We start from the raw sequence: 12455 nt of genomic DNA, 5'->3' as shown, positions 1-12455 counted from the left end.
GCGAGTGTGTTCTATTCTATAAAGGTCTAAGATTTTCATGTTCAAGAGCATTGAATAGTGTACGGAATTTAAAGTGAGTTTGGGGTCTTCTAGTTCATAAACAGGTGTGTTACCAACTAGGCGGGGCTCTTCTGGCGGCATGTTGCTGGCGTTAACCATGTCTAATTTCTGTGCTGAAGAACGCCGCTTTGATCTGAAACCGGCTTAAACCAGTAGGCGTGGTTAATAACTATACCCATACCTCGTTATTTTAGCTATAGGCATCACGTGCTATTTCTACACTGCCAACAACAGGCAACGTTCACCGCCAAAACACATCTGGCGGGCCATTTTCCTCCATCATCCCGCCTTCCTTGCTGTGTAGCAGTAAAATTAAATAAAATTGGTACAATCAACTTAAAATCGCTACTATAATCAACTGCAGAAGCTTGCGGAGTGCTGCTTTCTGTGCTGCTGCACCGCTGGCTGCTGTTATGGGCTTTTGTACCTGTCTTAGTGGTCTCCTAATACTCTATCTGAAGTCTCTTTCCGGAATCAAGCCGTGGTGCACAGCTACTTTGATCCAGTCCCACAATGAGATTTCCCCAGGACGCGGCGTTTTGGTGTCTGTAGCTTTAAATGCTAATGAGGAGAAGAGAGGCGGGACAAAGCGCAAAGCGGCAAATAGAAGCTGAACAAGCATTTGCAGAACACCATTCACCGTACACAATGTTTGGCGCAGACAGGATTAAAGTTAACCCATTGTTTTTTCAGAGTCTCGCGTGGCGAAGCTAAAAAAAAATACATTTACAAAATACACACTAATTTTATCACCAAACACCTGCAATACTTTGCTTGGTGGCCATAATGTTTTAGGGGCGGGATGGGAAATTCTCTTTTTCGAAAAAGCATGAGAAACAGGAGGTAACCGTTCCCCTTATGACATCATAAGGGGAGAAATTCCAGAGCCGACTGTCTGAGCTGCCGACAAAGCAGAATGTCCAAAGAACGCCCATTTCTAGCCACTGCTGGACCATAGACAGGCCATAGGGTAACCATAGGGGAACTCATATTCATGTTAAATAATCTCACAAAGTGACATTTTCATGTCAGGAGACCTTTAATGTACTTAAGAAAAAAGGTGAAATAAGTGAAAACATGTTTTATATTCGAGTTTCTTTGCTCTGATTACTGCTTTGCACACTCTTGGCATTCTCTCGATGAGCTTCAAGAGGTCGTCACCTGAAATGCTTCTCCAACAGTCTTGAAGGAGTTCCCAGAGGTGTTTAGCACTTGTTGGTCCAGCTCACCCCAAACCATCTGGATTGGGTTCAGGTCCGGTGACTGTGGAGTCCAGGTCTCCACTTTTTGTTAAGTACAGAACTCCACATGTGTTCATTCATAGTTTTGATGCCTTCAGTGAGAATCTACCAACATAAATGGTCATGACAATAAAGAAAACACGTTGAATGAGAAGGTGTTCTAACGTTTGGCCCGTACTGTATGTTCCTGGCCAAATCACTTGTGTGTGATTCTTAGTGTTCTGACTGAATGATTGCAACATGTTGTTCAAATAAATGCACGAAGAATAAAATTCGAGGGGGTTAAAAAGGCCGAAAGCACAGTTGCCCCTGCCTTGTAGAGTATTGAAAAAGCACGTCGGTAATGCTTTCAACAATGGCATGTGACTCTTAGAAAACAGCACTCACCATAATAGCACACCCACCCAAAAACCCACAACATTAGTCTACACCACCATGACAAGCTTCTCCATCTGACACCTGGCAGGAGGGCCCGTGCGGTTGTTTCAGCATTTCCTAAATCTCGCGTCAGCGCCAACCAACAGGAAATGGGCTTCATGACCCTCCAGTTTTGCGACTCTTGTCCGCTGCAATTTCTTGATATTTCACCGTCAGGAGCGGAACCGGCGGGAACCCTGCTGCGCCGCTGTATCAGCCTCTGTGGCCCACTTAAACCAGTGACCCGCTTCCAACCTCTCAACCGCTGCTGGCATAATGTTTCTGGGTTGTGGATCTTTCTCGATGAAAATGGAACCCCCCCCGAAAGGCTACGGCATCGGCTCGAAGGAAATGGAGACTCTCTCTCTTTTTTTTTTTTTTAGAGCAAAACCAACAAAAAATAAAAAAATCTACAAAAACAATCACCACATTTGAGACGATTTCCTCGTTCTCATGTTTTGTGAGTTTCTCCACAACTGCCTGCACTTTCAACCTCGCTTTGTGATTGGCTGAGATGAAATGATCATTCCGCCTCTTTCGCCTTGTGTTTCTGGCCAACAGCCGATATTCTAAATTATGCGTCAATGTTAATCTACAATAGAAGACAGTAAGTAAATTAATGTTTTATTTTTATTTTAATTTGTAATTAATGGATTTGAATGATTTTTTTTGCAATATATTTCTGGTAAAATTTACAAAACATATTTGGAAGTTGGTGGAAACTGTGTTTAATCTTTTAATGCCTGTTTTTGGTAAAATTATGTCATTTATCAGAAACAGCAACAGCAGGGTGGAGTCTTCATGGAGAGTGGGCCCTATTTAATGTAAAACTTTTTAAAACTTGAATTCTATGTGCCGCCTGTTCATGGCGGTACAATTCAGGGTTGCCATTTTTGTGTGTATTTAATTGTGGCCGTTTTGCCTTGAGCCCCAGAAATTGATTTGAGGCTGAGAGCGGCTATTGTCAGCCTTTGAGGAACAATGCGGCGCGCTCAGTGCAGGCCGCTTTGCCCCTGAGCGCGGCAGGTGCACATTCCTCAGCCAGAGGATCCAGTCGGCCGGTTAAACGCTTCCCGACACGTAAACACCAACACATGTGCCGCAACATCCTGACGTCTCCTCCTCCGGGGCTGGAGGGCTGATAAGCAGGTGCACGGTGGAGACCATCGAGCGGCTGAGGATGAAAGGAATGCGGAGGAAAGGAGATGTAAATAAGCGGCCTGATAACAGCCGGTTCACCACGCAGACGGGATGGTGCTGGACCTCCCCCAAGGGATTCAGAGATCATCAAACTGTGATTTATTATATCCCAGTTTCCTCATTTCATGGAAAAAAGTGACCTGTTAACCAACACTTTTACATTTAAGGCATTTGGCAGATGCCCTCATCCAGAGCGACTTCCATGTTACCACCGATGAAGTGATCAGATCCGGGTCACTAGGACCCCAACTATGAATACAATCTTTTTATTCACTCTGTTCTAGTTTCTATACAGAAGTCAGACAAGAAGAAGGTTACAAGTTCATCTAAATCTTCTCTAAAGAGGAAGGTCTTGAGCTGCCGTGTGAAGGTGCTCAGTGACTGAGCTGGAACTTCATTCCACCACCGAGGGGCCAAGACGGAGAAGAGTCTAGATGAGCGTCTTCCTTTTACCTTCAGAGATGGAGGGACCAGGCGAGCAGTACTGGAGGCTCGGAGTATACGAGGTGCAGTGCGAGGTGTAATAAGGGCTGTGAGGTAGGATGGTGCTACTCCATGTTTGGCTTTGTAGGCCAGCATCAGTATTTTGAACCTGATGCGTGCAGCTCCTGGGAGCCAGTGGAGGGAACGTAGTAGAGGGGTGGTGTGGAAGAACTTGGGGAGGTTGAAGATCAGTCGTGCTGCTGCATTTTGTATGAGTTGTAGATCGCAACAGCTAATGCAAATTCTGGCAACAACCATGAATTCCACTACAACACACATGGATACGATGTGAAAGGCAAAATCTTTAAAGTGATAAAATTGATTGTGTCTGCATGCTTTTAGCAAAAACACGGCAGTCTAAGCACAAACCGTCCTAACTAGTAACAGGAATTGACATTTTCGGTTACAGAATTGGGCCCAGCTCCCCGGCCCCTGACATCCTGTCTGCACCGTACAGCATCGCAGGGCACTCCAGGCCAGACTCCCAGATGGCCTCCACTTAATGGAGCTGCTCCTTTGATATGAGGCACTGGGCTGCTTTCGGGAAAAAAGAATCCACGTCTCCCAGTGAGCAAATCCAGATAAGAGATATTAAAGTCCGCGTCCATCCAATGGGCTTATTTAAAGGGGAGTCTGCAGAGGGCCTGGGGGATGTGCAGCGATTAGAATGGAGTGGATCCCTTTTCATCGGCCCTTTAAATCGCCCGGCTCGTATTTGAGATGATGTTTAGAAGCCCGTGCAGCTGTTCATCGAGATGGGTGCGAGATGGAGGAGGGCTGAAGGACGACTGGGATGTTAAAAAAAGGAAACTTCCTTTCTGAACGTTCCAGACTTTTTCCAAGCCCGTTTCTTACATTTACATTTAGCAGAATTTGGCCATTTCTTGGCAAGGAAGACGTCAAAAATGAGGACGGCTGCTTATTAAAGTGACGCTTGAAGAACTCATCTCAGATATCAACTTAAACAGAAGCTGCATTGGTTTTCTTTTGTGACTTGAAACTGCTATCGAGTGACAGAAAGTTACATCGACTGCTCAACTGCTATACCCCCCCCCCCCCCAAACCCCCCGTCAATTGTCACCCGCAATTTTTCACAAAGTTCCATGACAGTAAATGCACAGATGTGACCCTGCCACCCCCCCCCAAAGCCCTTAAACCGTTCATGGTCTGCTATCCTTTTATAAACTCCAGCATTACCCGTGAAATCCATTAGCACCAGTCAGCCTAAAATCCCATTTAGATGTTATGGTTTTCCGAGAGAGGAGACATATGATATAATGGAAATTGGTTTGTATTATGTATTCCCATATTCCATATAAAATTTATAATCCTCCAAAGAATTGAAAATATAAAATAAATTTAATATGTTATGTGAGTGTGTGTGTGTGTGTGTGTGTGTTAACACACTTGGATCCTGGCAAACCATTATGTGAATGAATGATTCCAGATTATACACATAAATGTACTGCACCATTTTTTTTTTTTACTTTTTATTAAAATATTAACATTATCTGCTCCCTACGCAATTCACACAATATACAGAAACATTTTCATACTGCTTGCACATTTCAGCTGAGAGGTGGTCTTTGTGTGCACAATGAATGGCTTTCAAGCAGAGGGTCTCTGTACCTCCATACCCTTAATATGGACGAATAGTGTTTCAGGACTCTCCTCTTTCCGGGTCCTTCTTCTCTGGTCAAGCACTTTGAAAGCACCTGCCTATTGTTGTTTTACTGCCCATGGCGGGGCACAAAGGGTCGGCCGGTGCACACACACACACACACACACACACGGCCCGTAATGCTATCCGTCTGGGAATTCCTCTCTCATTTCAGCTCTAAACGTGATCTCCTGGACTGCATGACTGACCACCTTATTATCTGCTAGAACTTCCAAGGGGGCACCAACCAATACAACCACACAGGGGCCAAGCCAGCGGAGACAAGCAGGGCCATTGTACAGGACCCTGGGCTCCTGTGAAAAGTACCACGAACCTCAGCGAGGAGGAGGGTGGCAACGCCTCTGGCCACCAACGGAAATCAGCACCATTAAAAGTGTCCCATTTTTTCGGAATGAATTCTGTTTTTTTCTTTGCCGCAGCTGAGAAGCACGCCAAAAGAACACAAAAGGAAGAAAGCGCTTCCTTTTCTTGTCCAATTGCACCTAACCGACCCCTTCGTGCACTTTCTTTGCAGGAGCCTCGCAGCTCACAAAGAAAAGCGGGAGACAGGTATTCTGCTCGCGTGATTGATTCGTTTTTCAATCCTCAATGAAAAGAAGGCCAAAAGAAAGAGCCTAAATGAATCATTTTGCCATTCTTCTTCATATTACCTGCAGAGCGTATTTACTTTCTGGGAACGCAGTGCATTAATTTGTAATCGGAGCCTCATTAGTCTCGGGAACAGAAGAGTGTTTGGGTGCTCGGCGTTATACAATGGCTGTCTTCACATGAAAAGCAAACGTGCGCACAGCCAGAGGCTCCACGTTACGAAGGCCTCACTTTCACGACGGTGTAGAGAGGTTATTACGGAAAACACCACAACAGGTCAATAATTACGTAATCATACGACCTTTTCAGATCAGGGTGGTCAAAAGAAAAAAAAAAAGAAAAAAAAGTGCAATTAATTGTGAGTAATATTGTGATTAATTACTGACAGTTAATTGTGACTGACTGCAATTAATTCTTAAGAGACATGTGTGGCAAAGTGGGACCGGCGGTAATGGTACACTCCAGAGGCGCTTCCCATTCACTTTTAATGCAGTGACAACATGCAGTGGATTGTGGGACCATCATTTTGCATGTTTTTTTTCAATTGCAGTGATTATAATGGTTGATTTTGAGTGACAACATCATGCTAAATCCTAACTGATAAATACAACTAAAGCCACCACTTCCTAAATGACATTGCATTCCATGGCATTAACAACAGAAGCTTCAACCAATACTTATTTTGCATGGACTTACAGACTTTTCAGACGGTCCTGTAATGAACATGAAATAAAGATGTAATATACTATATAAAATGTATAACGTTGCAGACTGTCAGTGTGTTGTCTCTATGGGATGCATTAAAAAGCAGAAACAGGAGGGGCGTGGCAGGACAGATAGGGCGCGAGAGATAAAGAAAGGGAGAGCTTTCTCATTTCAAATGCTCACCTCCGAACAATGGCCCAGCCTCAGGCGTCCCGCGCAGGTGTGACCTGAATTTGATCGAACTAAACTTCTTACCCAGAGTAAATAATGCCTGGGTTGCCCAGGTGCGCCCTTTGTTTGTGTGACTTTTGGCAGCGGCGCGGCTTTCGCAACACAGACGTCGAGGAGGGCGAGATAGAAGGGGAGGGTGGGGGTAAAAAAAAAAAAAAAAAAAAAAAGAACTGTGGAGGAGTCTGCTGAACGCAGCGATAACCCCGGGCGTAAAGAAGGCCGACAAACACACGCTGCCGTAACAGATGTAGAAGTAAGGGCTGGAAGGGCTTGCCATTGTTGTAAGCGAGGGCGCCTTCTACCGCACGGCCAGAGGTACGCTCCTTCTGCAGATGCTGGAGACAAACATTACAACACCAACGTCCGCTATTAATCTCCATAAGTCTCTTTTTTGTGATGGGACGGAGGGGGAAAGCGGTTTCCGCTGACAGGTGTAATTTTAGCTTCACATGAAAGAGCAGCGAAGTGACATGCAACGTGCGGATGAAAGGACGGCCCCTGATGAATGGCCCAGAGGAATATGCTCATTAATGTTAGTCTGTCAGAGAATAGCTTGTGTCTCCCCTCCCTCTCGAAACAAAGATGGAACAAAAAACAAGAAGACGAAGAAAGACATCAGATCTTCATCGGATCTACATTACAAATCTGCTTTTTTTCTGAACGGTTTCAGTTTTTATCTTTGTTTTCATATTAAATGACAAGATTTTATGTGAGTTGCAGTTTTTTTGGAAAAGCGTTGTTAAGATTCTGCATCAATTCAAGTTGACTTCTTTGACGTAAAGGTCAAACTTAGGGTCAAATATTGGGTTAATTCACCTTATCTCTCAGTTAATGCCAAGATTACATGGATCGGCAGGTTCTGCACAGATTTCTGTGTCCATGTTGCTTGACTAAAGCAAACCGGGGAACAGCCAAGAGATCCTGAGCTTCTCTAGTCTGTGCTGGATTTTTTCTTTTGAGCTTATTTGTTTTTTATATATATATATATATAAAATACATTTTTTTGCACTTGAATTCCACTAATCTGATATATCGATACATGTTTTGTGATAAATATAACACTATGATCTAAAATCACATTCTTGATTAATGTTATTTTTAATAGAATTCTAGAACTATAATCAACCAAAACACATCAGTTGACCTCAAAAATAACTGAAATAGTTTCCTTCAGCTGCATCTGATGAAGCCGTATTGACATTGGGCTTATATGGGACTTGTCGGTAGAGGAAGGTTTGGTGAATAGTGTGGCTTGGTTGGGAATTAAATGGTTTAGACCCGCTCTTCTCCTGGCAAGAATGGATACTTCTCTTGTGATTAAGCTTTTGACGGCCAACAGTGAGGACCACATTCATTCAGAACCTTCCACTTCAACCTTCAATAACCCATAGTGGTACAAAGAATGACCTTCACCTTAGAAACCTGAAAGGCCCAGTGTAGAAATTAGCCCCGCTGACCCTAGAACAGCTGCGTTTTGGTGTCTGGAGCCTCTTGTTCCAGGAAAAGCTCATTGACCATCATCTCTAAGAATGGCTGTGTGTACAAGTAGCTGATCTCAAAACAGTGAACTGAATCCACTTGACAGGGGTGGGTAGTCTTACGAACATCGGTTAGTCTAGCTTTGGGGCTCTGTCAGGGCTTCAGTGAACTGAGACTCCTAAACTTCCCAACGCAACGCAGCGTGCTACATAAAGCATGAAAAGAACTTTTCACGTCCACAGCCATCAAGTTCAAAGTGAAAAAAAGAACGATTTCGTCCTGAAAGAGAGTTTTTGACACCGCCATGGCCAATGGACCACTTAGTCACGTTCTTTAGGCTAAAATAACACCATTCACCAGGCCGCCTGAGTGCATGTTAAATTACCCAATAGAGTGGTAAATAGGCCTTGGCCAAAAACACGGCATGCAACTTCCTCCTCCACCGTAAAGCTGACATGTCGGGCACAGCATGCGTGTGACAGGTGAACGATTACGTTCGCCACAGTTCAAACGGCGTGCATACAAATTTAACACGTGAACCAAATCCAAGCGATCCGGAGAGATCCGCATTTTCATTGGTAATTGCCCATGGAGCGCGTACTACAGGATGACTGTATACTCGGGTAGTAGTCTCAGAGTAAACGTTGGCTGGAACACATTTGCGTAAAATAAATATGCTGGCAAGGTCAAGGCCTGTCAGCCCATATTAGGGTCCTAATGAGACCTGGTTTTAAGCACTGAAACGTGCCTCCTGGTTCGGACAGAGACGGGGGGGTGCTGAGGAAAACGAGCATTTTCCGACGCGGAGCAGTGCCGTGGAAAAATCTGGGGATCCACCGAAGCGTAATAAAGCCCCTCGGCCTCGGTTTTTCTCCTAATGTCTTCTATTCATGCTGTTCTTTGCTGAGAACTTGTGAAAGGAACAGGTTGTCACCAGCTTCTCCTTTCAAACACGACTTTATAAAATGTCAGGTTCCTTGTGTTTATGTGCGCACATGGGGAGCGTGTTTACTTAGCAAACACGTGAAATTAGAGAGGGTCCCACCATGGAGAAGCCCCCCCTCCCCATTAATATTATTGTAATTTTTTTCACATACGGTCCACAGGTTCAAATTGCTGTACTGAGCATTGGAGACAGAAAATAAAATCGAAACACTTATCAGTCAGCTTTGCGTGAGGACGCGATTCACAACCTTTTTTTTATAACACAATGAATGAGCTGCAGATAAAAATCTATTTTTGTTAGACTTTTATAAAAAAACGCAACTAAAACGAATTCAGAAGTTGATTGGGCTAAACAGAAGTAAAATAAAATCTCGTTTGGGCCTCTGTGAGTGAGAGATTGGGCATTTTGCGCATCTACTAGAAGGTAGATTACAGATTTGCTTTTCGATGTAAAAAAAAAAAAAAAAAGTGCATTAGTCAGAATCGCCTGTATTTTGGGGTACCCGACTTCCTTTGTTGATCATTTTTCACCGTGACCTTTACCATCTTATAAAACCCACATGTGTGAAGACGACAGGGCATTTTCAGTCTTAAAATTGGTGGGGAAAAAAGAAAAACCCTCAAACAAGATGACAAATGCCCATAGCTGGTCGAACTGGCAGCGGCAAGTTCACCGCGGCCCCTTTTCAATAAACAGCCGAAGTCGAGTTCGTCCGGCACAAAACAAAGCGCCCGCGAAGCAGCGTCTCTGTCCAACGGGAGATGCAAGTATGCCGCTAGTTCTGCGCCGTGGAGGTTTATCCGCGCCGCCATTCCCGCGAGGCGGGCGTAAACGTTTCCACTGGGACGTAGCGCCGTTCCCACACGCAGCACGCCCAGGGTGGCCCCCTTTTTTCCCCCAACTCTGCCCTTTTTTTTTTTTTTTTTTCTGGGGCCGCTGGGGGAGGGTCAACTGTGGCAGGGGGAGTTTGCCGGGCTCCAGGGAAGGGAGGCCATCGGACACAGAGCGGATTTTGTTCCCTAATGGAATGAGCGAAATATTTCGGGGGGGAATCCCGTTACGTAGCAGACGGAGCGCCGCGCCGCCGTACTCACGGCCATTCTCCCGTTGCGGTTGGCTTCCTCGCGGTCTGCCAGCGCCTTCAGGAAGTTATCTTTGAGTTCCCTTCCTGCACTTGCCAACGTCCTGGAAAAGACAACATTGAAATGAATTGAAACGTTTCTTTTTTCCGCAGAAAGGTTTAAAGGTTCTTCGCTAGAAGAAGAAAAATTCACACAGACGCAGTGTTTTTCATCTGAATTTATTACTTCGGGTTGATACCACCTCAGCAGCCTCAGTTTTCTAACATCACCTGATACTTCCACATTTTTTAACTCATTTTTCCACTTAAACCCGGGGGGGGGGGGTCAGGGCTTTATTAAGCGTATGAGGAAGGGAAAGAAAACCTTGCTGATTGGACAAATGAAGACCAATAATCTGGCGAAACAATGTCAGTCACTATCAAAGTGGATGTGCAAGAATGCATGGAAAGTTCATACGCAGCCACACGAATGATGTTCATGATGGCGCACCGAATTTCACTTGGGTCAACATTGGAAAAAGGAGGCTGGAAGGGCCCCGGCAAATTTGAGCAATTAATGAAAAGTGACCTTACAACCAACGGAACCTGCACAGCGTGTAGAATAAATACACAGTCCGCACATGGCATAACAGAAGCGATATGTGTACTGTAGGAACTGCTGAAGGAAAAATAATATAAAGGGATTTTGGCACGACTCAGTCAGCAAAGACCTTTGTTAAAACTTGAAACAGTGACAAATGCTTAAATGCTTAATAAAATAATGTTTTAATTAAATCATGTTTGAAAGGACGCTAAATTACATTTTTATGAGATGTATGATTTATATTAATACTTCCTAATAAAGCTCAGCATTTCAACTCTAAATAAACTCAGTTCTTTGTAGATAAATAGTCAGCTGTCACAGGAGGTAAAGGAACCACGCACTCGCACGACTACAGAAGACACACCAAGACAGGACAGCAATCCACGGCTCGAGGTGGACATGGTACGACAGGCAAACATTTATAGCCCAATACAGCAGCATACAATCAGGAACACAACTCCAGACCGAGGCTGATTGTGTCGGGAAGACTCTTAACATTCAGATACCATTCGTTCTGGCATTTTAAAACGAAGTGATTGTCATGGTGGAACACTGCAGCACAGCACACGGTGACAAAATGGAACTGTGAGCGAGCAGTGGGCGGCCATGAAAGGCACCCGGGTGTTAGTGTGTTGGGACGGTACCTTGATCAAGAAGATCAGGCCCGCTTCCAGTGCCCAATATGGAGCCTGGCTTTCTCATTTGCGAACGTCACATAAAGGGTGGAAGTAGATAAGACCAAGACCTTCAGCGGCGGCTCTTTCCGTGTATTATCGTAATCGTGAGCGAGCGGGAGCCTTGATCCAACAATGTTAATGACGTTACAAAGGAAGCAGTAAAATGTAGTTCTCGCCCCAACCAGCTGTTTGCGTGACATATTTACACCCCACGACGTGCATGCTGTAATTGCGCCATAACTTGACGCCTTAAGCAAAGCTTTACGGAAACGGGCTTCCCCAGACTGATCTAAACGAACTGCGAGAGTTTTCGTTATATACTAAACTGAGACGATGCTGTGTCCCGGTGTAGCCATATGTCCACGCCCACTACTAAACTAAACATTCTGATTGGTAAACTAGTGAATCGGACATTGGCGAACTCTCCCAACGCCCCACGTCAATATGACGGCATGAAAATGTGGCCCTTAATTTAACACGATTGCTGTAATTTTTTATTTTCTTTTTACACTTCACTTGGCTGGTTTCCATGGAAACAACATTTTGGCTCATTCCACACCTGACAAAACATTGGCACTCATCTTCTGGGCTGTTCGCAGCACAGCACTAGCAGCGCAGCCTTGTCACTCCTCCAAAATTCACTCTGCTGAACCTGCACGAAGGCTGCAGTATGTTTGCTGAATCGCCCGTCCTGCCAGTAAACAAGTAATTGAGAAGTTTTTTTTATCTGCTCCACTTTACACTCAGCTGCATCCAAAAGGAGCCCAAGTCCAGGAGGGTGTTTGCACAGAGAACGGCTTCGCAGTTTCTCCCACTTTTTGGATATTTCATGTCGAGAATTCTCATGTGGAAACCTGGTGCCTGATTTGCATTAATGATTTGTGGACCACGTTAACGCGGGCAGGTAATGGACAGTGAAGTGGATAAATGGTGAATTTGCAGCAGTGTATGACGACAGCTGTATGGCCAAGCTAATTGTCTACTTTGAGGGAAAGCAAAAGCGAATTGTCGTTCAACTTTCAAAATCAACCAATGTCACAAAAAAACCTGATGGCCAAAGAGTAAATCAGGTATTCGCTATAC

General features: G+C 44.6%; 1 protein-coding gene across 1 annotated transcript in view; it reads right to left on the bottom strand.

Annotated features, from left to right (window-relative positions):
- The window catches only part of cfap299 (cilia and flagella associated protein 299), a 60075-nt gene that overhangs the window by 30726 nt on the left and 16894 nt on the right, over nucleotides 1–12455 (bottom strand). The window contains exon 3 of the mRNA XM_028996921.1: nucleotides 10126–10216. Within this exon, the coding sequence (XP_028852754.1) occupies nucleotides 10126–10216 (91 nt within the window). The remainder of the gene's footprint in view (nucleotides 1–10125; nucleotides 10217–12455) is intronic.

This window comes from Denticeps clupeoides, chromosome 11 (assembly GCF_900700375.1).
Source record: "Denticeps clupeoides chromosome 11, fDenClu1.1, whole genome shotgun sequence".
In the NCBI taxonomy this organism is placed as follows: domain Eukaryota; kingdom Metazoa; phylum Chordata; class Actinopteri; order Clupeiformes; family Denticipitidae; genus Denticeps; species Denticeps clupeoides.
This window is presented reverse-complemented; position numbering and strand designations above follow the sequence as displayed.